Source organism: Melanerpes formicivorus, unplaced genomic scaffold (genome assembly GCF_026170545.1).
Source record: "Melanerpes formicivorus ecotype bairdi unplaced genomic scaffold, bMelFor1.0.p_v2 SCAF_12, whole genome shotgun sequence".
Lineage (NCBI taxonomy): Eukaryota > Metazoa > Chordata > Aves > Piciformes > Picidae > Melanerpes > Melanerpes formicivorus.
The window spans coordinates 3,454,530-3,482,167 of NW_027142364.1; the positions used below are offsets into that span (position 1 = coordinate 3,454,530).

A 27,638-nucleotide genomic window follows, 5' to 3' on the forward strand; every position below is an offset into this window, starting at 1 on the left:
CTCTCACATCTTTTATTAAATTATGTAATTACCTTATTTCTCCTCAAGTGCCTTCCCAAACAGGTGGTGAACAGTGACCAATAAGGGAACAAAAAAAGCTCCTAATGCTTGGAGTGCAAGCAGGAGCTTTCAAGAGTGTGTGTTCCTGCTCATCATCGCATTTCTCCCCCATGCCAACGTATCTGCAGGCTCAAACAACCCATGTGATGATCCCTAGTATTGGATGATGATCCATTGTATTGGAATGGGGCTGAAGGCAGAAATTAGCAGAGGCTAAAAGGTACACACTGCCCTAGCTAAGTCAGGAGCTGCATCCCCTCCCCACAGCTCAGCCAGGGTTTCCCAGACCCTCACACCAGTGGGAATACCCCACTACAGGGGCTCAGCCAGCATCAGGATGGGGCTCATAAGCTGCCCTTGCCCCAGTCCCCCCTATGTTGTATTTAAATTCAGTGGGTGACATGCTGAGTCCTCACTCAACACAAGGCCAGGTATCACAGGTAGGGTTCTTTCTGGAAGAAAGGGGACAGTTTAGGAGAAAGCATTGTATTAGACACACTTTGTCCAGCAGGAACAGGTCAGTGATTGTCCCTCTGTTCTGGGCACTGGTGTTACTGGGTTCAGTTTTGGCCCCCTCACTACCAGAAGGACACAGATTCCAAAAGATGTCCAAAGAAGAGCAAGGAAGCTGGGGAAAAGAGTAGAGCATGAGTCTTGCAGGGAGCAGCTGAAGGACCTGGGCTTGTTTAGCCTGGGGAACAGGAGACTCAGGGGAGATCTTACTACTCTCTACAACTACCTGAAAGGAATCATAGAATAGTTTTGGTTGGAAAAGACCTTTAAGATCATCAGGCCTAACCATACTCTAAAACTCTACCATGTCTGGTACTAAACCATGTCCCTTAAGCACCACATCTCTGCGTCTTAAGCACCTCCAGGAATGGTGATTTAACCACCTCCCTGGGGAGCCTGTTACACTGTTTGAGAACCTTTTCCATGAAGAAGTTTCTTCCAACATCCAACCTAAACCTCCCCTGGTGCAGCTTGAGACCATTGCCACTCACCCTATCACTTGTTACTTGGGAGAAGAGACCAACAGCCTCTTTTCAGGTAGTTGTAGAGAGTGGGAAGGTCTCCCCTCAGCCTTCTTTTCCCTAGGCTAACCAACCTCAGCTCCCTCAGCCACTCCCTGTAAGAGCTGTTCTCCAGGCCCTTCACCAGCTCCATTGCCCTTCTCTGGCTCTTCTTTCCCAATTTAAACAAAATAACAAATACTGGAGGAGCTCTTCTGTAGACATTTGCAGGACCAGCTCAGTGCTTGGCTGCTACAGGGCCTTGAGGAGATGCTGAGCATTTTGAAGGATTCACTCCCTGGATGCTGCCCCTCCGCACCAGAAATCAAGACTTTGGGTTTCTGCATGTTGAGCAGTTCCATGACTATAGCAAACAGTATTTTTGCAAAGTCTAGAAGTGTAATTTCATATTGCTTTTCAGAAGCCTGCTTCTCTCCCACAAGATTCCCATTTCCTTTTGCAACCTACCCCTTGGTGTCAGCCCTATTGGCATTCAGATACACAATTCTCAATTCATCTGGAATAGGCTGTTTACAGAAATTCTGCTGAATTGGCTATTACTTACATAGAGAAGAAAAGCTTTGACCTCAGTCTTGGACCTGCTGAATCAAAATGCAGAAGTGAATATCTCCACAGCACAGGAAGGCAAAGGCATTCCTACTGCACACCAGCAGCACTGCCCACTTGGGCTACAACCATCTTTGCTCCAACAAAACAAGAGACTCAGGGCAGCTCCAGTGGTTATCTGCAATTTTTCCTAAGCTCTGACGGTTGCTTGCATGTGAATTTCTACTCTGATGAAACATGTTTCCAGTCTTTCATGCTGTCCATACGAGCTTCGAACTTGAAAGAGCTTTTCCTGTACCAGGCAGGGAGGGGAGCAGTTGGCTGGAGGCTTTGGAGTGCTCAGACACTTAGTGAGGCATCATATTCCCAACTAATGGTCTTGCTTAGGGATAAAACTCAATACCAAGGAAAGCATCAGCACGAAGACTTAACTGCAAGATGTCCCATCCTTACAAAATGGGAATCAAGGCAAGAAAAGAAGAATAAAATGGAAGGGTGAAATGGTTGCCTGTATGCATCTCACCACTGCCAATGTGAGGCTGGCCCAGAGATCTTGGTAGAAAAGATGATGGTCTCCTCTACTCAATGGACCACTGTGCTGGAGCCCAAGGATGGTAGTGTTGGAGCCCAGGGATGGCACATTGTGCTGCTGGCTCCTATGGATGCCATCATCTGTTTGGCACTTGGAAGATCACATCATAAACTGAAGGCTCAACTCCTCACTATGCTTTGTAGCTAATTTGTCTTTGTCATACAGGAGCAGTGAAGTATTAGGATTAAACCTAGTAGGTCTGAGTGTGGATATAGAGGTGTTAGAAAATGTGGGCAGAGACTTGAGTAATTCATGGAAAATGGAACTGCTACCCTCAATGTCCCATTGCAGCAACCTGCTTTTCTTTCTACTCCTTGACACAAAGCAAACCAGCTTCACTCACAGCAGAGGTAAGTGCAGTACTGCTCTCTGCAGCCAGGCTTCAGTCCTGGCTGATCCAACACATGGAAAGAAAAAGTCTCCTTACATTTGGGGTCTTTTCTTCACTGAGGAAGGGTCAAATGTGTTAACCTCAGCAACAGTCACCTGGAAGTTTGGGGTTTTTTTAAATACAAACCAGTACTGCCACACAAGCCACTGACCCACCTGCAAGCACACAGCCCTGGCTGCAACACTCCTAGCTGGAAAAAATCAAGGATGATGAGGAAGAGGGAAGAAGGAAAACCAGGAAGGAAAAATCTTTGGAATAAGCTCCAAGCTTCCCTTTCCAACTCTTTGTCTGGCACACTGATCACTACTTACCACGACAACAGGGTATCTGGAGGAAGAGCTTGGATGAGAGCTCAACAGAAGAGGCTCCCATGCCACCCCATCCCATGTCACTCTACCTCATCCCATCACCCTGGATCCCCTCAGCAGGAATCACTGCACACACCCCAGGGCTGCTTGCCCAGATGGAGGAGCCACCCTGAAGCTTTCAAGGAACACACAAGGTATGAAGAACAAATCCCACCTTTCACCTGTAAGGAGGGACCCAGGAGGTTGTTTTTTTTAACTGTAGCTGTACTCCAGCACAAGCCTGATCTCATTTGATCTCAATGCCATGCAGGTAAACATCAAATGCATTTCTCCACACTGACCCTGCTTATAGCTATTTATCAAGGGAACAGAAGAACTGTAATGAGCTAACACTAGGTATTTATCTGGAACTCAACAGTTAGGCTTCTTGGGGGAAAAAATGTTCCCCACTCAGCTCTAGCTGGGAAAAGAGTAAAGTAAAAGTGACAGCAAGTTGAAGCAACATCCCCTGCAATGCCATCAGACAGAAGCACAGTGCATTGCCTGTTCCATGCAGCTGAGGTGAAGCATCACCTCCAGTGTGAGAAGCAGGTCATGCTTATGGGTCTTGTCCAGATAAGGTCATACAATTAAAGAATTGTTAGGGTTGGAAGGGACCTCAAGGATCATCTAGTTCCAACCTCCCTGCCATGGCCAGGGACACTTCACACTAGATCAGGTTGTTCAGAGCCACATCCATCCTGGCCTTAAAAACCTCCAGGCATGAGGCTTCTACCACCTCCCTGGGCAACCTGTGCCAGTGTCTCACCACCCTACCAGGGAAGGACTTCTTCCTGACATCCAATCTGAATCTACCCATTTCTACCTTTTTTCCATTCCCCCTAGTCCTGTTACTCCCTGACACCCTAAAAAGTCCCCCACCCCAGCTTTCTTGTAGCTCCCTTCAGATACTAGAAGACTACAAAGGCTACAACTAGGTCTCCTCAGAGCCTCCTCTTCTCCAGACTGAGCAGCCCCAACTCCTTCAGTGTGTCCTCCTAGGAGAAGTGCTTCTGACCATCTTTAAGGCCCACAGAGAGCTGACAAAGCCAGTACAGCTTCCAGCCTGGGCTTGTGAGTAGCTTCAGAAAATTAACTGTGGACATCTGAAATCCAATTCTGTCCTTTGCACAGCTCTCAGCCCTCCACATCTCCTGTTTTCAGACACACTGGGATGGGTTACCTCCCTGTCCCTCTTCGTCCCAGCACACACTCAGGTCATTTCAGGCATCATTTTCCATCACTTTCAGCCTCACAATGGAATACAAAATAAAATAAAGTATCATGACCTGCAGAAGGCTATTTGTTTTGGGGACTCACTGTCACAGGCTGCAAGGATTCCTATAAACAAGTAGGAACTGGGGCAAAGCTGCATCCCTTCCACCCTGGGGTGCTCCTGCTGTGGCCCTTGGGGAAACCCCACTAAGCATGAAGCTGATGTAACCCAATAATCCAGGAGGCTCCTACAGCCTGAGTCCAACTGCCACAGTCAAGCAGAGGTTCACACAGAGAGAGCCTATCAAGCCCCAACCCAGCACCTAAATTTCTCATCCTCTTGCAGAGCTGCAGGTCACAGCTAAGTTTCCTGGATGCATCACATACACTTCATGTCCTCTTTGCTGATAAAAATACAGTGATATTTGAAAGAGGAGCATGTATCAATACTAGTTCTTTAAGATAACTGCCTGAGACCCACATTCCCACCAGGGCACAGGGAGGGGTTGGCAAGGCACCTTGCCTTGCTCCTGGTACCACACAGGTTCCCCTGGGCTGGATTGTCACAACTTGTGCTGATAAAGACCAAAGTTCCCCTGTACTGTGTCCAGTTCTGGGCCCCTCAGTTTAGGAAAAATGTTGAGTTGCTGGAACGTGTCCAGAGAAGGGCAACAAAGCTGGGGAGGGGTTTGGAGCACAGCCCTGTGAGGAGAGGCCGAGGGAGCTGGGGTTGCTTAGCCTGGAGAAGAGGAGGATCACAGACCACCTTATTGCTGTCTACAACTACCTGAAGGGAGGTTGGAGCCAGGTGGGGGTTGGTCTCTTCTCCAGGCAGCCAGCACCAGAACAAGAGGACGCAGTCTCAAGCTGCACCAGGGCATGTATAGGCTGGATGTTAGGAAGAAGTTCTTCACAGAAAGAGAGATTGGCCATTGGAATGAGCTGCCCAGGGAGGTGGTGGAGTTACCATCACTGGAGATGTTTAGGAAGAGACTGGATGTGGTTCTTGGTGCCATGGTTTAGTTGATTAGATGGTGTTGGGTGATAGGTTGGACTCGATCTCGAAGGTCTTTCCAACCTGGTTAATTCCATTCTGACTGCAGTGCTATCTGAAGACCTAACTGACCTCCTCCTTGGTCACCTATGGAGGAAGCTGAGGGAGACAGCTGAAGGGGCTGAAGGACTAGCACAGTATGGTGAGGACGTGGGGACGGATTTGGGCTCCTAGCCACACGTTTCCATGAACACATCCAAACACAACAACTGAGAGACCTACAAAACCCACCAAAAAAAAAATTAAAGACCTAAACAAAACAAAAAATGTGACACCCATCTGCCATTCTTATGCAAAGGGAGGAAAAAAACCCACAACATTTGGAAGCAGGCTGTGTTTGCTTGGCACATTCCATCTTTAGGTAATTAGTGTAAAGGGCTTCCCAGGTAAATCCAAGAATAAACTGCAGATTTCAAGAGAGTCACACTCCCCTCTGCAGTGAGCCTTTAAAGCCTATGAGAAGATGCAGAGCTCCAACTGGCTCCCTGTGGGAACTGCTTGCCTTCAAGTCTTCAGGGTTAGCCACAAGTCAAGCTGCATCAAAACTGGAAGAGAGAAAAAAGACAAGCAAGAAATGTCTCTGAAGACAAACACTCCAGCATCTGTGAATGCCTGGGCCAGTTTCTAGGCTACTGCTCCTCCTGTCTCCTTCTCTAAACCTTCCAAAACATCCTCTCCTGCCTTCTTAGCTGGAAGTGGCACCTTCAGAGTCAAGAGGAAAAAAAGACCTCCCAGCTCCAAAACCTACTTTTCAGTGCCTCTTTAGATCATTTTGTTCAGCTGACCTACTAACAGCTAACTACTGCTGTTCTTTGCTCCCCTGAGAGCCAACCTCACCCCCAACCTTTTGCTTTCATGATGTTGGTACAGGGGCACCTGCCACACCATCTCCTCATAGATGGCTTTCTAATGCTGGTACCACCAAACCAGCTCCCAGCTCTGCCCCTGCTCCCAGCTCTGCCCCTGCCCCCAGCACATTTCAGCATTGCTGGGGGGAAGAGGGGTGAGGGCAGGGATGGGAAAGAAGAGAGGAGTCATTTAGCAAAGGTTACCAGAGAAATCTGCAACAGTGGGAACTTGGCCTGAGGCTTCCTGTACACTGCACTAGGCTCCAACTCATGACCAACCTGATACTCTATTTAAATATAATAACGAGTCAGCAAGAAAAATCAGCAGGTACCAGAGTCTAGTTAGAGCAAGATGCTCCTCACCTGCTGCTTTGCAGCATTAGGTCAACATATCCTAAGAGGAAATTCTTTCTGTAGCCTACTCAAGCCTTACAGCATCCACATCTCACCCACTGGTCACAACCACACCCTTGTAATACACCTGTTATAAGATCCTACAGTGAGCAGAGTAGTGAAAGCTTTAGTAGGACAAGAAGCTGCACTCCCTGAAAGGAAGAGTGATGCTTTCACAAGCAGCAACCCTGATTCTGACAGCTGACTGCCTTCTGAACAGCTCCCCCCACACTGCCATGAACCAGGTTCCACAGCACAGATGGCAGCTGCATACCCAGGTACATCTCAAAGCACTTTGTGTGACTTCCAAGAGCAGCCACAGAAGCATATTCAAGCCTGACAACCCACAGGGACCAATCTCTCCTGGGGAGCTTGAAGACCTCTAGGCAGCAAGTCTTCTCAGACCACAGTATTAAATACAGCTACATCCACATCCTTGTCATCCCAGACTATGTTCCTGCAGGCCACACATCCAGCAGCACCAGTTCACAACCATGGAACCAATGGATACTGGAGCTGTAGAGCCAACAAATGTCCTCACAGAATACCTGAGAAAACAGAGGTCTGAGTTCCCAGTCAAGTCATTCCTAGAAGACAGCAGAAGGGGTACTGGACATGGTGCTTTCTCACATTGTCTGCAGAGCAGGTACTTGCACAGGGCTTCTTTTAAACCCTGTAAGTCAAGGAGAGTCCCTCCATCCCTGGCCATGCCTGGCACCCACACAAACAAGACTGCAAGACCTACCACGATGCCCTCCATGATGCGCTGCACACTGTTGACTTTACTTAGTATCTTCAAAGGTACCTTTTCCCCCCTGTTCCACTGCAGATTTTTTTTTTATCCTGCAAAACTGTGCAGAAGTTACAGAAGAGCATCCAGCAGCACCTGGAGAGAAGAAAGCTCTGGGGAGACCTTATAGCTACATCTCAACATTTGAAGGGGACCTACAGGAAGGCTGGGGAAGGACTGTTTAGATAGGCTTGTACCAATAGGATGAGGGGCAATGGTCTGAAACTGCAGCAAGGGAGATTTAGGTTAGACAAAAGGAGGAAGTTCTTTACAATGAGAGTGGTGAAATACTGGAACGAGTTGCCCAGGATGTGGTTAAGGCCCCAAGATCAGACTTGATATGGCCCTGGGCAGCCTGACCTAGCTGGAGGGGTCCCTGCTGACTGCAAGGGGCTTGGAAAAGATGACCTTTGAAGAGCCTTTCCAACCCGATGCAATCTGTGAACATTAAAGAGAGTGAACAAATGTCACTGCATGGACACACTGCTCTGCTCCTCCTGACCTTCACCCTGCCCTTTTCTCATCACAAGCTCCCGAGGAGAAGGAAGGGAACAGAGACTAAAAGGCAATACAGGAGTATGTGTAATCACCTTTTATAACCTGGGTTCTATAGGAGTGCAATGCAAAAAGCACCTTTCCCTCATATTACTCAGAAAGCAGCAAAGTTAATGTGACATATTGGTGCGTAGGTGGGTGTGGGCTGGTTTCTTGTGGGGAGGGAGGGCTGAGGGCTCTCTCTGTGTTTCAGAGAAATGAAGCAGCACAAGATGTACCAGTTGCTCTGGTAACAAAGCTTTTTCTTTTTTTCTTCCCCTCCTTCCCTTTTTTTTTTTGTCTCTTCCCTTCAAGTGAAACATCATTTTAAGCATTTTCCAGTCAAGACTTCCTCGCCTGCATGGCAAAAACAAGCCCCTGTTTCAGAAAGACACACACACACACCTCATTTGAGTCAGCAAGGGAAGGGCCTTCTCTTCTAGAGATATTTTAACATCGTAGGGAAGCTGATAAATTGAGGTCACCCCTTTTCCTTCTGATAACACTAGCACATGTTATCACACACCAGTGTGCCAGCCCAGCCCCTTCCTGCAACCCAGTAAGAGCTGATAACAGCCCAGCACCACCCATGAGCTGGTGTCTAGGGGAGCAGGGAAACACTCCCCATCCCGGTGAGCATCCCCACAGGGCAGCCATCCCAGGGAGCCATCGCAGCGGAAACAATGGCTTAATGGTTAATACTCAGCTTGTAATACGGAAGGATTATAAAGCAGCTGCTAAGTCTTGTAAATCCATTCACACTCCCATGGCCCTGAGGTGACCTTGGAGATGCCGGGTGGCCGGTGCCCGCCCACGCGGGTCCATGTCTGGGCATGGATGTGAGCAGCCTCAACCACTGTCAAAATCATCCTGGTGGAACAAAGAGCCCAGGATGGGGCAGACCAGATCAGTTCTGGGTAACTGCATTGCTACCCCCAGTGGGCAGAGACAGGGTGCTTCCCTGCCTTAGCCCTATGGAGCAGGCTCATGGCACTGCACTGAACCAGGCAACCAGTGGCAGAACAAAAGGACACAGTCTCAAACTGTGCCAGGGGAAGTTTAGGCTCGAGGTGAGGAGAAAGTTCTTCCCAGAAAGAGTAATTGGCCACTGGAATACAGAGTCACTGTCCCTGGAAGTGTTCAAAAAGGGATTTGATGTGGCACTTGGAGCCATGGTTTAGTGGTCATGAAGTGTTAGGTAATAAGTTGATGATCTCTGAGGTCTTTTCCAACCTGGCTGATGCTATGATTCTATGAACCAGTCCTTCAGGCTGGAGAAGACAGAGTGGATCTTATCAATGCTCACCAGTATCTAAAGAGCAGGGTCCAGAGGACAGGGCCAGATTCTTTTCAGTGGTGCCAAGCAATGGGACAAGGGTCAATGGGCACAAACTGGAACACAGGAAGTTGCACCTGAAATACGGAGACAGTTCTTTCCTTTGAGGGTGCTGGAGCACTGGAGCAGGCTACCCAGAATAGTTGTGGAGTCTCCTCCTCTGGAGAGATTCCAAACCTGACTGGATGTGTTCCTGGGCAACCTACTCCAGGTGCTTTAGCAAAGGGCTTAGACTAGATAATATCCAGAGTACCCTTCTAACTCCCACTACACTGTGATGGGAAAAACCAAGGAGCTACCCCTATCAGAGGGGACCAACCATTCATGTGTGGGCCTTGGTCTGCAGCGACCGTCAGACCATGGCATGGGATGGCCATATGCATACACTCACATTTGGCTTTGCTCAGCCTGCTCTGCCGTGCAGCAAAAGCAGTCTCTGAAGATGAAGAGAACAATATGAAGGACTCAAAAGCTATCTGGCTCACGTCACAACATCTTATAAACAACCAGAAGGTGGGAAAAAGGAACTGTTTAGAAAGCACCTGCCAACAGCTGGCCGTCTAGGGTTAGAGCTGTTTGTTTAAATTGCAAGACAAGGGAGCTCTGAATTCCTTCAGGGGCCTGTGAAAGCAGGCAGCAGCTGACCTCGGCATGCTGGTGACCACCGCACAGCAGCCACCACCACAGGACAGGTGTCTGGACAAGGGGTGGCCAGCAACACAAGCCAGTCTGTGGGCAGCGCACGTGGTTTGCATGCACTCAGCCTGGGTCTGTGGTGCAGGGCACAGCAGGCAGCCTGCATCTACTAAAGCTGTGAATGCAAACCAAGATTGATTCTCTACAGCAACAATCCCCAGGAAATGGTCATTGTGTGCAGTACAGCAACTTCTTCCACACAGCTAAAAGCAACAGTGATTAATTACCAAACTATTGACCATGAGCCTTTCAGCAAGAGAGAAAATAAAACAACCGATTATTAGAAACAATTCATGTCATTCTTGATTCAGGCTAATTATCTGAACTGCTAATAATGACCCAGGAACCTGCAGAGTCTCTGTTCTCACCAGGGCTGATGCAAGGCCCCAGCGCTGCATCAGTAGCAGCCTGGCTCAGCCAGACCTTGGGCAGGCTGAAACAGGGCACTGGCTGCACATCAGTTATTTTTTTCCATAGAATCATAGAATTGTCAGGGCTGGAAGGGACCTCAAGGATCAGCCAGTTCCAAGCCCCCTGCCATGGGCAGGGACACCTCACACCACATCAGGTTGCTCAGAGCTGCATCCAGCCAGGCCTTCAAAACCTCCAGGGATGAGGCTTCCACCACCTCCCTGGGCAACCTGTGCCAGTGTCTCACCATCCTCATGAGGAGGAATGCCTCCCCCCTCAAAGATGTAAAGGGGAAAGAAAGAAACACCAACAAAATGACAAACAAGCCACCAACTCAACCTTCCAAAACCATTTCTTCAACATCTTCACCAGCTACCACACCAGCCTGCAGTGGTGGGATGCCCAGAGATGCTACCAGGAAGGATTTCCCTGTGCCAAGGAGGGCACCAACAGCACCCCAGAGTGTAGGACACAGGTTATCCTTCCTTGTTCAGCATCTGCAAACTTCAAGATGGTTACCAAAGACAGGCCTGTGCCCCAGACACTTCCAAAGTTTGACTCAGGGACCAAAGTGTCTCAGTAGTTCTGCTGCTCCCAGCTTTCCAGCAATCTGCAACTTTGGATTTCAAATCCTTTGTTCACTTTCTCATACCCACACACCTCAAAATCTTCATCAACTGGGTCAAACCTGGGCATTTGCCTCCAGGTGTATCAGTGCTGGCTTCTGGGAGATGCCAGCTGGGAAATAAATACCTATATATCAACCAAAGACTTCAGGACCCATTTCTTCTTCTACCCCAAACAGATACACCACAGTGCAATAAAGAGCAACTGCAAAAAATCCCATGTCCTGTCACAAGCTCAAGAAGCATCTGGATGATGTTCTTAGTTATATGATTTAGTCTGAGGTAGTCCTGCAAGGAGCAGGTAGTTGCAGTTGATGATCCTTATGGGTGCCTTCCAACTTGAGCTAGTCTCTGACTCTTCAAACGGCTGCCTAACTTGGGCTGGCAGAGGACAGGAACAGCTTGTGGCCAGGTGCCCTGCCTGGAGATGGCTGGTGGCACCTCAAGGTGACTCCTGGCAGGGGTGACCCCTGCTCTGCCCCATCCTGCGATGTGGTGGAGGAGCTCCCTGGGGAACCACAGTCACGAGACTTGCAGCTCCCACATGCTCTAAATTAGAGCGCAGAATAATGCTGCGTAATGGCTTAGTGATTATATGGCATTTACCAGCTAATTAAGCAATCAATAGTTATTGTGCAGTTACCCAGTTAGCCCACAGGACTGTGTCTTGTACCTTGTAAAATAAAACCTTGCTAAAGCTGTAAATGAAGAGCTGCATCCCCAGGGCCCTCAGCAAAGCAGCACTTGGCATTAATGACCGTTGTCCTCCTGGTATGGTTGGGAAGAAGCACGTGAGTATATTATCTCAAATTCATTTATTTCCCTGTTCAACGTTATATAACTACACAAGATGAGAGAGGCAAAGGTTACTATCTGACCTATTTATTGCTCTTCCCCCCACCCCACTATAGCAAAGGCTACATCAAACCCCAGCTTTGGTGATGCTGTGAATGGGTCGGTGTGTGAATGCCCATTAGGTGTGAAAACCCCAGGGGATGACTTTGGCTTTTAACATATCCAGTGCACAGCAAGTAGCCCACTGCAAGACTTCCCTCAGCTTTCAAATGGCCTGTTGGAAAGGGTTTTTCTGAATAACTCAGTGTCCTTTGACTTTCAACCTCCACATTTGCTGGTGCTAGACATGCCAGCCACTGTGGTTTCATCCAGGCAATCTAAGCATACACAGCATTTGAAGGACTTTTTGCTAGTTCTTCAGTTCAAAGTAGAGATAAACAATTACAATGATGTTCTGAAACATAAACCCAGCATTTCCTCACACTTCAGATAATGATCTAAAGGGTCCCAGTGATCTCTATGTCTATAGTTTTGCTTTCAGCCATCAGCTACCTGCTCAAAACCCCCACCAAGACGACAGCTCAAACCCCCAAGTCCAACCCCTTGTACTGCTGTTAGCCACTTCTTTAAACCCCTTAAACAAAGAAAAGGAAATCTAAGGACGCAAAAAATCCACTACTGCAACAATCTCTGGTACAAGAGCTAGCAAGCTCTGAGCCTTTTATCAAGACCAGTTTACAATCTGTAACATTAGATGCAGGGTTATTAAGAAATAAAGAAAGCTTCCAATTCAATTAGAGAGATAAACCATCACTGGTGCAGTCCCTCATTAAAACAAAAATCCAGCTATTCACAAGAGATTGTTAAGCAGAGAGCAAGGAATGTTGTTTCCCTCTGCAATTATCCCAAGTGAAGAGCTTGTGGTTGGGGTTAGAGGAGAAAGAGCAGAGTGGCTTGCTGCTGAGGGCTCCTGCAGCGGGCAGGTGTCCCTGGGGTACGGCCAGAGCTGGGAAGCAACAAAGGGCTGCTCTAACCTGCACTCCTGAGCAAAGAAAGGCCCTTGCTTGAGAACACAGAGATCAATCCAAACAAGTTGCCTTTGCCTCAGAGTACAAGGCTTTGATTTACAGAAACATTGTGTACCACCTGAAAGGGACCTTCAAATCATGACCCAGAAAGCAGGATCAAAGCACCTTGGATTCATCATGGTGTTCAGGCTTTGACAGAGGAGTGTGCTCCCTTTGGGAGCTCTTAATGTACACTGAACTTGACCAATACATCTTTTATCCTACAAGGAAGGAGAATGCATGTGCCATGGCAGAGGCTCCCCAACACTGCAGATCCTGAAGTTGGCTCCACGAACAGCTGTTCTCTGATGGCTTCTGGCACTGCTCAGGCTGCCCATTCTGTCAGGCTGTGCTATCAATTCAGTTGTCGGAACAATACAACTCTGCACTTCATCCCATGGGATCAATGGGGATTTGCACCTTGCACATGTTCCTCCAGGGCCCTGGGCAGGCCAGCTTGTTACCACCAGGACACCTGTAGTTTCCAACAAAAATAGGACCATGCAGCAGTGTTAGTGCTGGCTGCTAAGTCAGGTTTTCTGGGGGTGACATCAGGGCTGCAGTCCCGTTTCTGCAGTCTTGCAGCACACAAACCTAGAGTTGCTGTCCTCTGCCTAGAATAAGCATCTCATTTCTGCCTCTCCCCAATGGGAGAACTGCTCTTCCTACTTCAGAGGGGGACCAGCCCTGTGAAGTGGAAGTGATGCTCACCAGGTTACCTGGCAGAGAACACAGGGCTCAAGCCTGCAAAGCCCAGGCTAGGCAGCCAGCCCCAGAGCAGCTACCACAATCAACCATTCATTCCACATGTAAAAATCCAACTCGAGGTATGCACAGCCTCTAAGAGGACAGCAATGGTGCACCTCAGGCAGCACCTCCACAGAGGTGTGGGAAACAGAATCACAGAATGGCAGGGTTTGGAAGGGACCTCTGGAGACCATCTAGTCCAACCCTCCTGCTAATGCAGGCACCCCAGCCCTGTCTGGGACAGGTTTGACCTCCCTGGAGGTTTTTAAGGCCAGGCTAGATGTGGCTCTGAGCAACCTGATCTAGTGTGAGGTGCCCCTGGCCACAGCAGGGGGGTTGGAACTAGATGATCCTTGAGGTCTCTTCCAACCCTAACAATTCCATGATTCCACGACATGGCGGTAGAACAAGCACCTAATTATAGAGGACATTGCTCCTAGGTATGGACCACTTCTGAAGGCTGTTTTAGAAGGGAGCCAGAAGGTCTGTGTGTCTTGAAAGTTGATCCATTTGTTTTGCTGCAAGAGATAAATACAGCAGTGGTATCTGGAGGAAAAGAATCACAGAGCTCTTATTTCAGCGCTGGGTTTTACAGTGGGACACCAAAAGCAGTTGTGTGTGCTTTCCATCAAAGTCTTCTTTTGTTTATAGAGCGGGTGCTACTCCAAGACTGCAGCTTAAAAGAGCTCTGAAGTCAGTCCTAGCCTGAACTCATACCTCAATACTCACTAGTTTGGTGTGGACAGCAGCGTTTTCCCCCTCCACCCCCGTCATCATCCCGTCTGGCACTGCTACCAAGTGAATCACACCGAGGACAATCCGATTACTCCAGCAAGTTAAAAACAGCGAAGAGGAGGATTTTCTCTTTTCTCTTTTTTTCCCCCCCTCTTGTACAGCAGGAGACAAAAAAAAAAAAAAAAAAAGAGGCAGAAGCATTTATCTCACAGAAAACCAACACTAGGACATTTCTGGGTGGGTTTTTCCCAAGCTTTAAGGTAACACACAGATGCACTGAGAGAATCAAACACAAGAGGAAAGGCGAGCAGCAGAGCCCTGCCACCGGCAGCGCCAGCACCAGGCAGCTTGTTTCCCTTTGCTGCTTGCCACAGAAACACAACGCTTTCAAAAGGCCCTCAAAGGCACATAGTTTCCACTGATTGTGAGAAATATGCACCAGTTAAAATTAGGTCACCCACCCTCTGCCATTATTTTAGCAGCCAAAAAGAAAAAACAGTTCAGAAGGGAGCTCCCATGGCAGGGAGCACATGGTGGAAAAACAACAAATACCACAGGAGATAGCTCCCTGGTACGTGGCCAAGAGAGCCAATGGGATCCTGGGGTGCATCATGAAGGGCGTGTCCAGCAAGTCTAGGGAAGTTCTTCTATCTCTCTACTCTGCCCTGGTGAGACCACACCTGCAATACTGCATCCAGCTTTGGGCTCCCCAGTTCAAGACAGACAGAGAACTGCTGGAGAGAAACCAACAGAGAGCCATGAGGATGATTAGGGAGCTTGAGCATCTCCCCTATGAAGAGAGACTGAGATCCCTGGAGCTGTTTAGTCTTGAGAAGACTGAGAAGGGATCTGATCAATGTGTATAAATATCCAAGGGGTGAGTGTCAAGTGGATGGGGCCAAGCTCTTTTGGGTGGTGCACAGTAATAAGCCAAGGAACAACAGGTTGCAACTTGAACATAAAAGATTTCACCTCAACATGAGGAGAAACTTCTTTACAGTGAGGCTGACAGAGCCCTGGAACATGCTGCCCAGGGAGACTGTGGATTCTCCTCTGGAACCCTTCCAAACCCACCTGGATGCATTCCTGTGCAGACTACCCTAAGTGATCCTGCTTTGGCAGGGGGGATGGACTCAATCTCAAGGTACCTTCCAACCTCTACTCTACTGTGATAACCTTGATAAGAAAGCTTCTGGTGTGGGGTGAGTTTTCTTATTTTCTTTTTAGTTTGGTTTCAAAAACACCCTATTCCAGCTCAAACATTCACATATTTCTAACTCCAGAAGCTCCAGTTCATCCTCAGTTCACTTCAGCCCCTTGGACTGATGGGATTAGCCTACAGCAGCGGGAGGATGGGGGAACCACAACTCGGAACAAATATTTCCTGACGGGGAGCTTTGCAAGAGCCCTTCTCTTCCTCCTCACTGCCTGTTACCACATGACAGGCAAGAGCTGTGCCTCCAAAGTGAAACAGAAAGAACACCTGAATGTTTTCTTGTATAGTAGAGATAATATGGGCATGATGGGTTGACATGGCCTCTGTGTGCACACATTCACATGATGGGTACACATAGTACACACAGAACTCAGTAATGGTTGGACTCAATGGTATCAAAGGTCTTTTCCAACTGAAACAATTCCATGCTTATATGTCATCTTACTTGTGCTCAGCTATACAGAGGTTTTTGGAAAATGGGGCCCAGGGGAGCTATTGTGTCCCAGTCACATTCCTCATGCAGCTGTGCTGAAGACATCTCCCCACCATACACTAAGCATACAGAAAGCCAAACTCTGAAAGATTTCATAGATTCATAGAATGGTTTAGGCTGGAAGGGACTTTGAAGAGCATCCAGTCCCAACCTCCCACTAGAGACCAGGTCACTCAAGGTCTCATCCAACCTGGCCCTGAACACCACCAGGGATGGGGTACCCATGACTTCCCTGAGCAACCTGTTCCAGTGCCTCACTGCTCTCACTGTAAAGAATTTGTTTCTAATATCCAAACTAAATCTGCTCTCTTTAAGCTTCAGTCCATTACTTCTTGCCCTATCACTACAAGCCCGTGTAAAAAGTTCCTCTTCATCTTTCTTGTAGGCCTCTTTCAGGTACTAGAAAGCCACTCCAAGGTCTCCCTGGAACCTTCTCTTCCCCAGGCTGAACAGCCCCAACTCTCACAGCCTGTCCCCATAGGGATGGTGCTCCAGCCCTCTGATCATCTTTGTGTCTCTAGAACCCCACAAGAATCATCCACAAAACACCAAAATGGCATCTTCTGCGTTTGGGACAGGGGATGTCAACGAGCAGAGGGTGGACTTCTAAGATATTCTCATAAAGAAATGCATAGGTTCCAAATTCTGTTCTCTACAGTCCACTAACTCTCCTCATCTGGAGAGCTGCTTCCAGGGGTTTATAGAAATTCAAAGCAAGCTGCCTGACTGTGGTGTTGTTTCTGCTGTAGCAGCTTTCTGCTGGTGGAAAAAGGCAGCAGCCAGCTCGTGTGTGAGCGGAGCATCAGACTGTAGCAAACTCATTTGGCAGCCTATTGCAGCCCTAAACTCAGCTCTTCGAAGAGATCAAGATTTATCTATTAAAGTGCAGGCTTTTCACTCCCTCCTCATCATATAATCAATAAAAAGCAACTAGGGGAAGAGGAAAAAATACAGCGATTTATTCTGTAGTGACAGTTTCAGAACTAATATGAATTGCTTATTATGAGAGCTCTGTGTGCTACACGGTGCTTGCACACAAGACCAAAGAGCCAGAGTTCAACAAGGCTTCTTGTCAGGCCTGAAACAGGTCAAGCCTAGCCAAGATGATGAGCTGGGATGCTCCACATTCAACACGCAGTCAAGACAACCAGGATCACCTCAGGTAGAGCCCTTACCTTATAGACCTGCCCATAGGTACCATTGCCAACAAGCTCCACCAGTTCAAAGATTCCTGCAGGATCCTAGGAGAAAAGGAAAGAAAAAATAAATGTATTTACTAAGCAGTATTTATAATTTCTGCAGAAATCAAACATTCAGCAAAGGCAGAGCAAGATTTCACAGACAAATGTTTTGCAGCCCCTGGATCAGCATTACAGTGACAACAAACAGCACAGAATGGTTTGGGTTGGAAGGGACCTCTGAAGGTCATCTAGTCCAACCCCTCCTGCAGTAAGCAGAGGCATCCTCAACTAGATCAGGTTGTCCCAGAGCCTTGTCAAGCTTCACCTTGAACATCTCCAGAGATGGGGCCTCAAGCATTGGGCAACCTGTTCCAGTGTTATTCCACCCTCATGGTAAAGAACTTGTTCTTAACATCCAATCTACTTTTCTCTAGTCTGAAACCACTGCCCCTTGTCCTATCACTACAGGCCTTTGCAGACAGTCCCTCTCCAGCATTCTCACAGGCTCCCTTCAGGTACTGGAAGGTCAAAGCAGCCTGGCACTGCACTGGTGATAGCCCTGCTGAGGCCTCCCAGTGTAGGCAGCTGCAGCATTGCTGGCAGCATGGCTCTGCCCAGCACTGCCCACTGCCAGCATCTAGAGATGCCAGGAGGTACCTCCAGAGATACTGGGCAGGTACCTATAGAAGAGCACTGATCTGTTCAACTATCATCTGCTGGAAATGCAAATGGCCAGTATGCTTTAAATGCAACAGTAATTATGTGCTAGTAAAATTTAGCTAAAGTATCAGCTTTGGAATAAAGTAAGCTAACTGGCAAGATGTCACTTTTTGGGGTCAAACCATGGTTTTCAGGTCTGTTCTTGAGGTCAGCAGCATTAGTGCTACTTGGCCTAAATGTCATTTTTGGTTTGGTACATCCCGGCCATGGTTTGTCAGCTGAGATAAGCAAATCCAGGGCAGTGCTACGTGAGGACATAACGGTTTGGTAGGTAGTACCAAAACCCATCTCCAGGCCCCCTTCATCCAGTGTGTGCCCAGCTGGAGGAAGGGCAGTCTTAGACCAGTGCACACACGTGCAGAAGCTGGAGTGCACACACCAGCAGAGTTAAAAGATGATAGAAGCCAAGAGGTACGAGGGAGGGTAGGGACAGAATAAACCAGCGCTGCTATTTTCTCCTCTTGGTGGGTTTTCCCCTTCCAGGAGCTTTATTTATACTCTTCCTGCGCCTCCTCATTCTCCTGTACTCATCACTCCAATTCTGGATAGTGTGATCCCCTTGGAAGCTGATGGATGCAAAGGCATCCAGCACCTCAGGTCTGCACACCTCTGCGCTCCCCCGTGGCAGGGTAACCCTGGTCTATCACCACCACCACCCTCCCTGCAGGATTTCCAGTGACTGGAGGGAGGTATCAAATGATTTGGCCTCCCTGCAAGCAGGGGGCTGCCAGCTGGACTAACAACTCTAACAGGCAAAGGAGGGTCATCCAGGAGCACTCCTTGGGAGACGGGAGAGGGACACCCACCACCACACCATGGACATAGAGGTTCCATTCATTACAAAGCCTACAGCAGCTCAAGAGAACTTCTGGGTCTGGAAGTCAAACACTGGGTCATTGTGAGCAGCTGAGATGCAAGGTTCAACACATGAATAATACCACAAGTACATCAATGCAAGTCTTGGCATGACTGAGACAGATTTCCACTCAGCTCAGAACGTGCACTGATGTGTACCCACCAGGGTCCAGCACACCTCTGTGGCAAGATCACAGCAACCCTTCCGATCACCCCATACACATTCAGAAGCACCACATCCTACTCCTGCCCTTATTCTCTGTCATATGCCCAGCTTCCTTGAGCTGCTGTGTGGAAAGCCTCACAGAGCTCCAAGGCTGGGAGCCCCAGCTCAGTCTTCTGAGGTCCCATCTGCACTGTAGAAAGCTCAGAGACCATGGAGGACATCTCTGCTCTAATGCAAATACACCCCAACTAACCTTCAGCTGGTTAGTCAGGCACTGTGGGTGAAGCTGCAGCACAACAGGTTTTGAGTATGCAGAATCTCAGCCAGGTGTGGGCATCCTACTGCCTTGGGAGCAGGCAGGGAAATGCCAAGAATGGATGGGAGAGGGAACCAGTGATACACTGCTTTCCACAAACTGAGCGAGAAAAGGGAGGTGTGTGGTGGGGGGGGAACATGGCAGCAGCTGCAGCTGTTTATTTCTTGAGTTCCTTTCCTAAGGGTTGTTCTCTGCAGTGCTGTAACAACTCTGAAAGAGGCTTTTCCAGTGCTACAAGTATATCTATTTTTGAATATTCTCTAGGAGATTAAGGGAGAAGAAAGCTGTGCCTAGGGCAGATGATCAGGAGGTTTGGAGAAACATTCAGGGATGCAGCTGGCCATTTCTGATAAAGAGAACTGCTCTTCACAATACATTTTCCAACCTCTTTCCACCACCACAGGGTTGGTGAGCCTGCAACCCTCCTGCTACAGCAGCCTCCTCTTCCCACACCCTTGACTGCCTGCACAAACACTACTGTACTTTATTTTTAACTGAAAACATCTGGACTACGTAACAAGGCCACAAACAAAAAGGAAAACACTGAGGCAATCTGTTCGTTTGGACAAGAGGATGTGCTGTTTAAAATGGGGGGGGAGAAGAACCAGCACTGAAGACAAACCCACAAATCATTTTCAGCTCCACATTAGCCTCAGACAGAAAAGGATTTGTATGCCTGCAGCAGCACCAGGGCCCTGCTAAGAGCCCTTGTACCAAGGAAGGGTCCCCCACTCCTGTCCGAGGAAACGAGGGGAGCAGAAAGGCAGAGGCAGGGACAGAGGCATAACTCAGCACCAGCAGAGGCTCTGCTTGGGAGACCCCAACACCATGCACTGCAGCAAGGTACGGCTGGTTTCAGACCAGACTACCCTCACCTTAGGTCTAGAGGGGCCAGCAGTATCTACCACCCTCACACTAGCTCCAGGAGAGGTGAGCAGGGCAGGGGCAGCACTAACCCAGGCAGTGCTGTAGGGACACCAGCAGACATTTGCACATCACCAGCTACAACCATCTCAGACCTGCAGTGCTGCACAGCTTGACCATTTCCTGCTATGGAAATAATGAGATTATTTTTAGGTTAAAAAAAGAAAAGCTTTCAGGGGTGGTGAAGGCTCAGCACTCCCCTCCCAGAAGAGCCCAGCTGTAGCTTTCTCCTATAGGAAAGTGCCACTGGCCACCGGCTCACCCACCACAGCACACAAAGCCTTGTTGAGGAGGATAAGTTACTCTGAACTTGGGCCAGAAGACAAAGCAGCAATCTCGGGCATGGGGCTCTTCATAAAGCAATGAAACACTCAACAAGGAGATCTTTCTGTTGCTCATGGGATGGGAAATGTTTTATATAGTGGCATCAATGGCAAGGGCTTTGCAGACCCCGTGGTCCTCTGGCCAGGGACAGGCTGGCACCCAAGCTCTCGCGCTGGCATCAGACCCTGCTTCCACAGCTGCAGTCAGGACAGACTCAAATTCAAGTGGGAAATTGTTAATAGCCCCCACTCATCTCCCAGGAAAATCAGTGGCACTGAAGTCTCAGTGGCTGAAACCAGTTGGAGACACAGAACAAGGCAAGAGCATCATCACTTCCAGCAGTATCATGGGGGTGGGGAAGAAAAGAAAAACAAAAGGTCCATTTTATTTCACTAAGCAGTGTATTTTAAACTGCTGCATTATCAGAAAAGGGACTTCTGTATGTGGGTGATAAAGCAGGATGGATCCAAAATTCAGCAACCAAACAGGCATCCCTTTTGAAGGCCCTTATCGGCGAGCAGCATGCAGCAGCAGCATGGCTCAGAGCAGGAACAAGCTTCTGGTTAAAACCACTCTGCTCTAACCCAGACCCTGCAAAACTACAGCTGAAAGATGTCCTCACCTACACACAGTGATGTCTCAACGAGTTCAAGGCAGAAAAGGGCCAACACTTGGCTTGAGGAGACTATTTATAGAACAGCCACAGCCAGCTAAGGGCTGAGGGGTACAGATGTGTACCAGTGATGGCTACAGTGACCACTGAGTTGGTGGATCACCAGTTTGCTGTCCCTAAATACATCCATGGAAATGATGAAGCAGCAGCATTTGTACACAGTCTATGTACCAGACTTGCTTGTTTTCCTTGAAGGAGCCTCATCTTTCTCCCTTTCAGCCCCCACAAAAGGTATGCAACAGGGTTCTATGAGGAGACAGTGGAAAAGTGCTGGGGGGGAAACTGAGTGGCACACCAATTAAACCCTGATTGCTGTGGATGCACAGGAGGGGGAAATGAGAGATCAGAGCTTCTACAATCGTTGTGCACTTAGTCCCCCAGTTCTGAGCTGCTAATAACAACTTCCAGCCAAAAAAAACCATGGAGATAGCCAGTCATTAAGCAAATGTTCTAACCCTAGAGAAGGCAAATGCTGTGTGTAACTGGAGGCAGTACAGTTATGGGTCAGTAGCAGAGCAGCATCTCCAGGCACTATCTAGCTGTAACAGCTCCATGGCACTAGGAGGGTTTTTGTCATTTCCACTAAGAATAAACCCTGGGCAACTAATATTCCCAAACATCAGGATTTTATGAGCCTCTGCCTTACAGCACCACAATAAAGCAACCTCTGCAGGAGATCCCACTAAACTGATCAGGCAACCTCAAAAAACCAAAGCCGGCTTACAAAGCCAGTTACTCGTGACCCTCAATACCAGACCAGTGAGCTCTGTGTCAGAGCAGGTGCCTCTGCTCAGACAAGTCCTGGCAGTCCCAAGGAGAGACTTTTGACACTGGGAAGCACCAGAGGGTCCTTCCCATTACAGCAGCTGGCTCTTGTGAATTCATGGCAAAACCATGGCACAGAGATGCCATGGTCAGCATCGCACAGCCTAGCATGATGGCAGTGGGCAGCACTCTCAACACAAGCAGTTGTCTTCAGATGTAGTGTGCATCCACAACTGCCTGCAGAAAGTTGTCTTCTTAACCCCATCAAGCTCCAGCCAGGAGAAGATGACGACTAATTCAGAGTGTAAGAAAAGCCTTCACAAGAAATGCAGGATAGAGTGGAAAGCCCTTCAGCAATTCAATATGGGAAAGTTGTTGTCTGGGTAATGTTCTTCTGATTATGCAAACCATCACTAAGAGGAATGTGTAAAAAGATCAAGCCTTTAGTTCACACACTAGATACTTGCCCAGATTTTGTTTCCCAGCCTAAGCTGGGTCATACACAGTCTCAAGCTGCACCAGGGGAAGTTTAGGCTGAAGGTGAGGACAAAGTTCTTTCCAGAAAGCGCTGTTAGCCATTGGAATGTGCTGCCCAGGGAGGTGGTGGAGTCACCGCCCCTGGAGGTGCTCAAGAGAGGATTGGACGTGGCACTTGGTGCCATGGTTTAGTAGTCATGAGGTCTTGGGTGACAGGTTGGACTTTATGATCCTTGAGGTCTCTTCCAACCTTGTTGATCCTATGATTCTATAGTCTGTGAAGACAACCCTGTTAGCAAAGCCAGAAGCGCTGTAGACAGCCATGCACACCTCCCAAGCATCAGGACCTGAGCAATCTCGAACTCTAAGACATCAGTTGCTATTCCCTCTGGACACACATCACCTCACCCATTTTGCCATACCTTTTACACAACTCCTATAACAGGAGTTGAAGTGCTTGGATGATTTGACAGCAACAGGTCTAGATCACCTTGGGGACATAACCCCAAATGACATGCAATGAAGTGAAAAAATAGAGGGGTTTGAAGATTACTTAAAAGACACAGTTATTTCTTAGTGATCTCCTAGGTGTCTCCATCTCCAAGACACTTCTACTTAACAGCCCTACAAAGAATTGACTTGATATGGCCTTGGGCAGCCTGACCTAGTTGCAGGTGTGTCCCTGCTCAGTGCAGCAGGATTGGACAAGATGACCTTCAAGGGTCCCTTTCAAGCCAATGCAATCTCTGAATATGAAGATGGACTTCACAAGCTAGGACAGAATTGCCAATACAGCTGCAAAGAGCAGCAAGCAACGCAGGAAGACAAAAGCCAAGGCAACAAAATATTGACCAAGTTACTGGGAATTTCCAGAGAAAGAGGTTGAGGACATCACCTTTTTGAGTTCCAAACCCTGCCTTCCCATCACATAGACATAGCCCTAAGCTCACCCAATAATTAAAGCAGTGCCAAAAAAAAACAACCTCAAAGGGCTGCACAGGTTTGGTTTGGGTTCTTTTAAGGCACTTTGCTTTGCTTGGCTGTAACTAAGTATCAGAGTGGAACCATGCTGGACTACTGGATGCTAGTCAGCCCTCACATTCATTGCTTAATCTCACGTCTTCTCCTCCTAGCTTTGGTTCTTTTCCCCTCCTTCGCCCACCCATCCAAAGACTCACAAGACAAGCTATCATCAATGCCATCTACCACTGCACCTCCTGCCTACTCAAGCAATACAAGCTGCTCTACTTGGAAGAGTAATAAGGAACCCTCCAAGGGGTTTGTTTTCGTTTTCAAGAAGCAGTTTGTTCTCCCTCACCCCCAAACACCCAGCTCCATATTTTAAACGAAGCTGTTAGTCAAGAACAGCGTAAGAAAAACTGTTGTCAAGGCTAAGTTGTTAACAGGAGAAAAATTTCTCCACTTGACAGCTGAGAGAAGCCTGTTTACAAATCTATTTGAACCATTCCTCTTCAGCTTCTCACAAGGAGTTGGTCTTCCAGCCCTTACTGAGAGCCACTTCTGTGCTCTCCGCACCTCCTCTTCTTAAACCATAAATCAGCTCTCTCCTAGGTCTCCACCGCTCCTCTCCCTAGCTTCTTGCTGCAGAAAAGTTCCAGCCACCACACTTGCACCTCTTCCCTAACCAAAAACATCAGGACCTGCCAATAGTTGGCAACAGCAAAATAAGAACTAATTAACCACATTGGGCTTTTCAGTCAATAAAGCTGGACCACACCTTCAACTATTACCTGTTCAGCTTAAGGCATGAGTGTGGATTTGTAGCTACCAGCCAGAAAAGGTATAGCCAACAGCATGAAGGAAGGAAGAAAAGGAAAACAAATCCCTCATGCACATACACAGCCTGGTCCCACTTGGTCCTGCTGAGGCCAAACCACTGACGCCACACTGACCTATTCCAGAATTCCTGCTCACAGACTTGCACTTGCACGCACAAGGAGCTCTTCTGACCTAGTTTCTCCTTTCTAGCATGTCAATAGAAAAAGCAGCCATTCTCTAGACTCTCCACAAACACAAAACACAGAGCTCCAAGCCAGTACAGAATGTATAGACTGAGAAACAAAGATTGACCAAACCAAGATGATGCATTTGTACCACTACAGACACTGGGTCCCACAGCCCAAAACACAGCATTGATGCCAGGAGAGGACAATGACTACACTGAGATACGTAAAGCTAACCTTGCCCCAGAAGGGCACACTGGAACAGTTCAGTCTCAGCAAAAGCCACCCACAAGCTACACAGGCAGATGAAAACTGCAAGTGCCCAGGCCTCTCCTCCATTCCTTCAAAAGCCTCACCAAAGTATCACTAGCAACAAGGTGACTCCATCCCATTTTGATGACACTCAACCAAGAAGCAGTAAGTTCTGACTTATGTGTTTAAAGGTCATTTGGATGTGGTGCTTGAGGATATGGTTTAGGGGTGAACCTTGTAGAGTAGGGTTATTGGTTGGACTTGGTGATCCTGAAGGTCTTCTCCAACCTGAATGTTTCTGTGATTCTGTCAATTTAATGAAGATTAACATCTGATTGCCATGAGCCTCACCAAGGTAGAAAGATTCCAACTGAGATATCCCATATCCCTTAAAGACAATATCATTCTTTATTTGAAGTTCCCTCCAAATCAGACAACCCTCTATCATTTTTAAAGCTCTACAGCACATCCCACAAATCCCCAGGTTGGACTCCACAAATTGTTTGCAGTTGTATGGTAAGCCCTCCTTCCAGTTCACAGAAGGCTGTTCATCTGCAAGAGTTAGAAGTCAATCAGCGCAGAAGCACCAGCAAGAGCACTGCTGCTAAGCGAACCCCGAGGCTTTCAATGCCCTGCCAGATGAATGCAGCCCCAGTACATGCTGCCACTTCAACATATGCCTAATTCAAGCACACAACTTCAACAGGACAATATATAAAAGGCTTGGCTCAGCTCAGCGTCTCTAAAAAAGCCACAGAGCCAATTATAAATCATATCTATAGTCCCCAGAAGATCTGAAGTCACTACTAGTATTGTACCACACTCCTTTGGATGCAGACATCAATTAGAGCACAGCAGCTGGTCACTCTCCTCACTGGAAGTCATTTATCTGCAGTTTCAGACCAGTAAGATATTATTCCTAAATGTTTAGATCTCATCCCTCTGAGAAAACCGTGGGCAATGGTTTGAAACTGGAGCAGGGGAGATTTAGGTTAGACATAAGGAAGAAATTCTGTACAATGAGTGTGGTAAAACACTGGAACAGGTTGCCTTGGTATGTGGTTGAGGGCTCATCCCTGGAAACATTCAAGATCAGACTTGATGTGGCTCTGGGCAGCCTGATCTAGTTGGAGGTGTCCCTGCTGACTGGAGGGCCGTTGGACAAAATGACCTTTGAGGTTCCCTTCCAACCAGATGTACTCTGTGAAATAAAGAGCTTCACCTAAGCCAGCAAACATTTGGATCCAGCTGAAATTGCTACCTACTAGTAAAGGCTGTCAGAGGTTTATGGGCTCTCAGAGGAGTTGGTTTAATTACTTACCAAAGCAGCTGTTTCAGAACTATAGCCTCTTAACATAGCACTTCTAGAGGCACACTCTGAAAAGCAAGGTCGCTGCCAAGCTCACACCAAAAGCAGAGCTGTCTCTCACATGCAGGCAAAAATTCAGTCTCCAACCACAGGTCATGTGTGTGGCTTGGCCTGTGGTTGGCTGCAGGGCTGATGGCTCAGAAGCCAGTTTGTACCTTTCCAAGTCACTACAGACTGGACATCCCAGCTCTTGCAGCTCTCACAGGAGACTGCTGACATCTGGGATGGCCTTTGTCAAAAAAGGTCGGCCTTGCTCCTTCCTTATAATGAGAGCTCTAGCCAAAGGAATGCCTGAAAATAGAATATCTCACTTCCAAATGTACTTAGGAGGGGGAAAAAAATTTAATAATCAAGAAATCTTAAAACCCTTTGCTTTTTAGAAGTGGGATGGTTTTCCACTTTTATGTCTGTTTTTAAGTTATGGGCTGAGCTGACTAGGAAGAAGTTGATGGGGTTGAAACAGCTGTGGCAGTGTGGCAACAACAACCTATAGACCACAGCCCTCAACAGTTGGGGTCTGTGCAACAACCAACAGATGCATGTCAAGGAGCCTCAGAGATACTTAAAGCCAAGTGAGAGCTGAGGAGGTATCTGAACAAGAGCTGTGACCATTCAGGTTCAATTAGCAGCAGATGATGAGCTTTACTGCCAAAGATAATGTGGTTGAGGAGGGCTTAGCCTTGTGGAGCTGCTAGGAACCCTTCATGCCATAGAATTGTTAGGGTTGGAAGGAACCTCAAGGATCATCTAGTTCCAACCCCCCTGCCACAGGCAGGGACACCTCACACTAGATCAGGTTGCTCACAGCACAGGATCAGGAGTTACACTTTGGTCTTAAGGCAGAGAACGTTGAGTGGAGATCCCTGCCCATTCAAACCATCACACCTCAGTTTAAAGTTATTGCCAGGACTTACAAAGAAGTGCTGCAAACAAGGCAGAGTCCCTACATATGTGTCTGGAGGAATATCACCTTCCTACTGGATTGAGGTTCTCACACCAGTCTGATCTTCACAGATCACCTGGACAGGATTGCTTTAGTGCTTTTCAAAGTTTACCCACAGTCTCTCACTTGTCACCAGCTCCTTACACTTGGCCCTACAAAGGCTGGTTAGCAGGAAGGATCGGATAACCCTCCAGCAACAATTATTTGCAAAAGGACAACATGGGGAGCAACTGACATCGACTTATTGAGCATTCAACCAGGTGCAGAACTCTGCAAGATGGAGCCAATAGACTGCAAAAGAAAACACAGCTACACTCAACAAGCTCCCCAAACTCTGCATTAGAAACACATTTTAACACAGAACCTTCTTGACAAACAGCCAAATGATTTAAAAGACTATCAAATACGTGTTAATTGGTGTGTCTCCTATCTGGAAAGGCCTTTCTCACCCAAAAGTTAGCAAGTCGTAGGGAAGGGACAGGGCAAGCTTCTCACCTTTTTCCCCATATTTCACAGCCTGCCTCCAGTAATGCCAGACTCAGCAGGGAATCTGAAGGTTTGGTCTTAAGCTAGGGGGGGTGGGGAAATAAGGTCACACAGCAAAAAGCAAGTTCTTGCCTGCTGCATGCCAAGAAAAGAAAACGACCTGAAAGTCAGAAACAATCCAGAATCGCTGAAATGATTTGTAGTTAATTTTTTTTGCCAGGTTGTAAAGTATTGACCATTGCAAGACTTCTGTGTTTCCTGGTGGCTTCTTATGCTGTGAGATGCTTGTAAATTCAG

At 47.8% G+C, this 27,638-nt stretch overlaps 1 protein-coding gene across 6 annotated transcripts in view; it reads right to left on the reverse strand.

Moving 5' to 3' along the window:
- Nucleotides 1-27,638, reverse strand: part of TNIK (TRAF2 and NCK interacting kinase) — a 200,695-nt gene that overhangs the window by 152,572 nt on the left and 20,485 nt on the right. For all 6 annotated transcript variants that reach the window (XM_068144998.1, XM_068145000.1, XM_068144996.1 and 3 more), the window contains exon 2: nt 17,102-17,167. In XM_068144998.1, the coding sequence (XP_068001099.1) occupies nt 17,102-17,167 (66 nt within the window). The remainder of the gene's footprint in view (nt 1-17,101; nt 17,168-27,638) is intronic.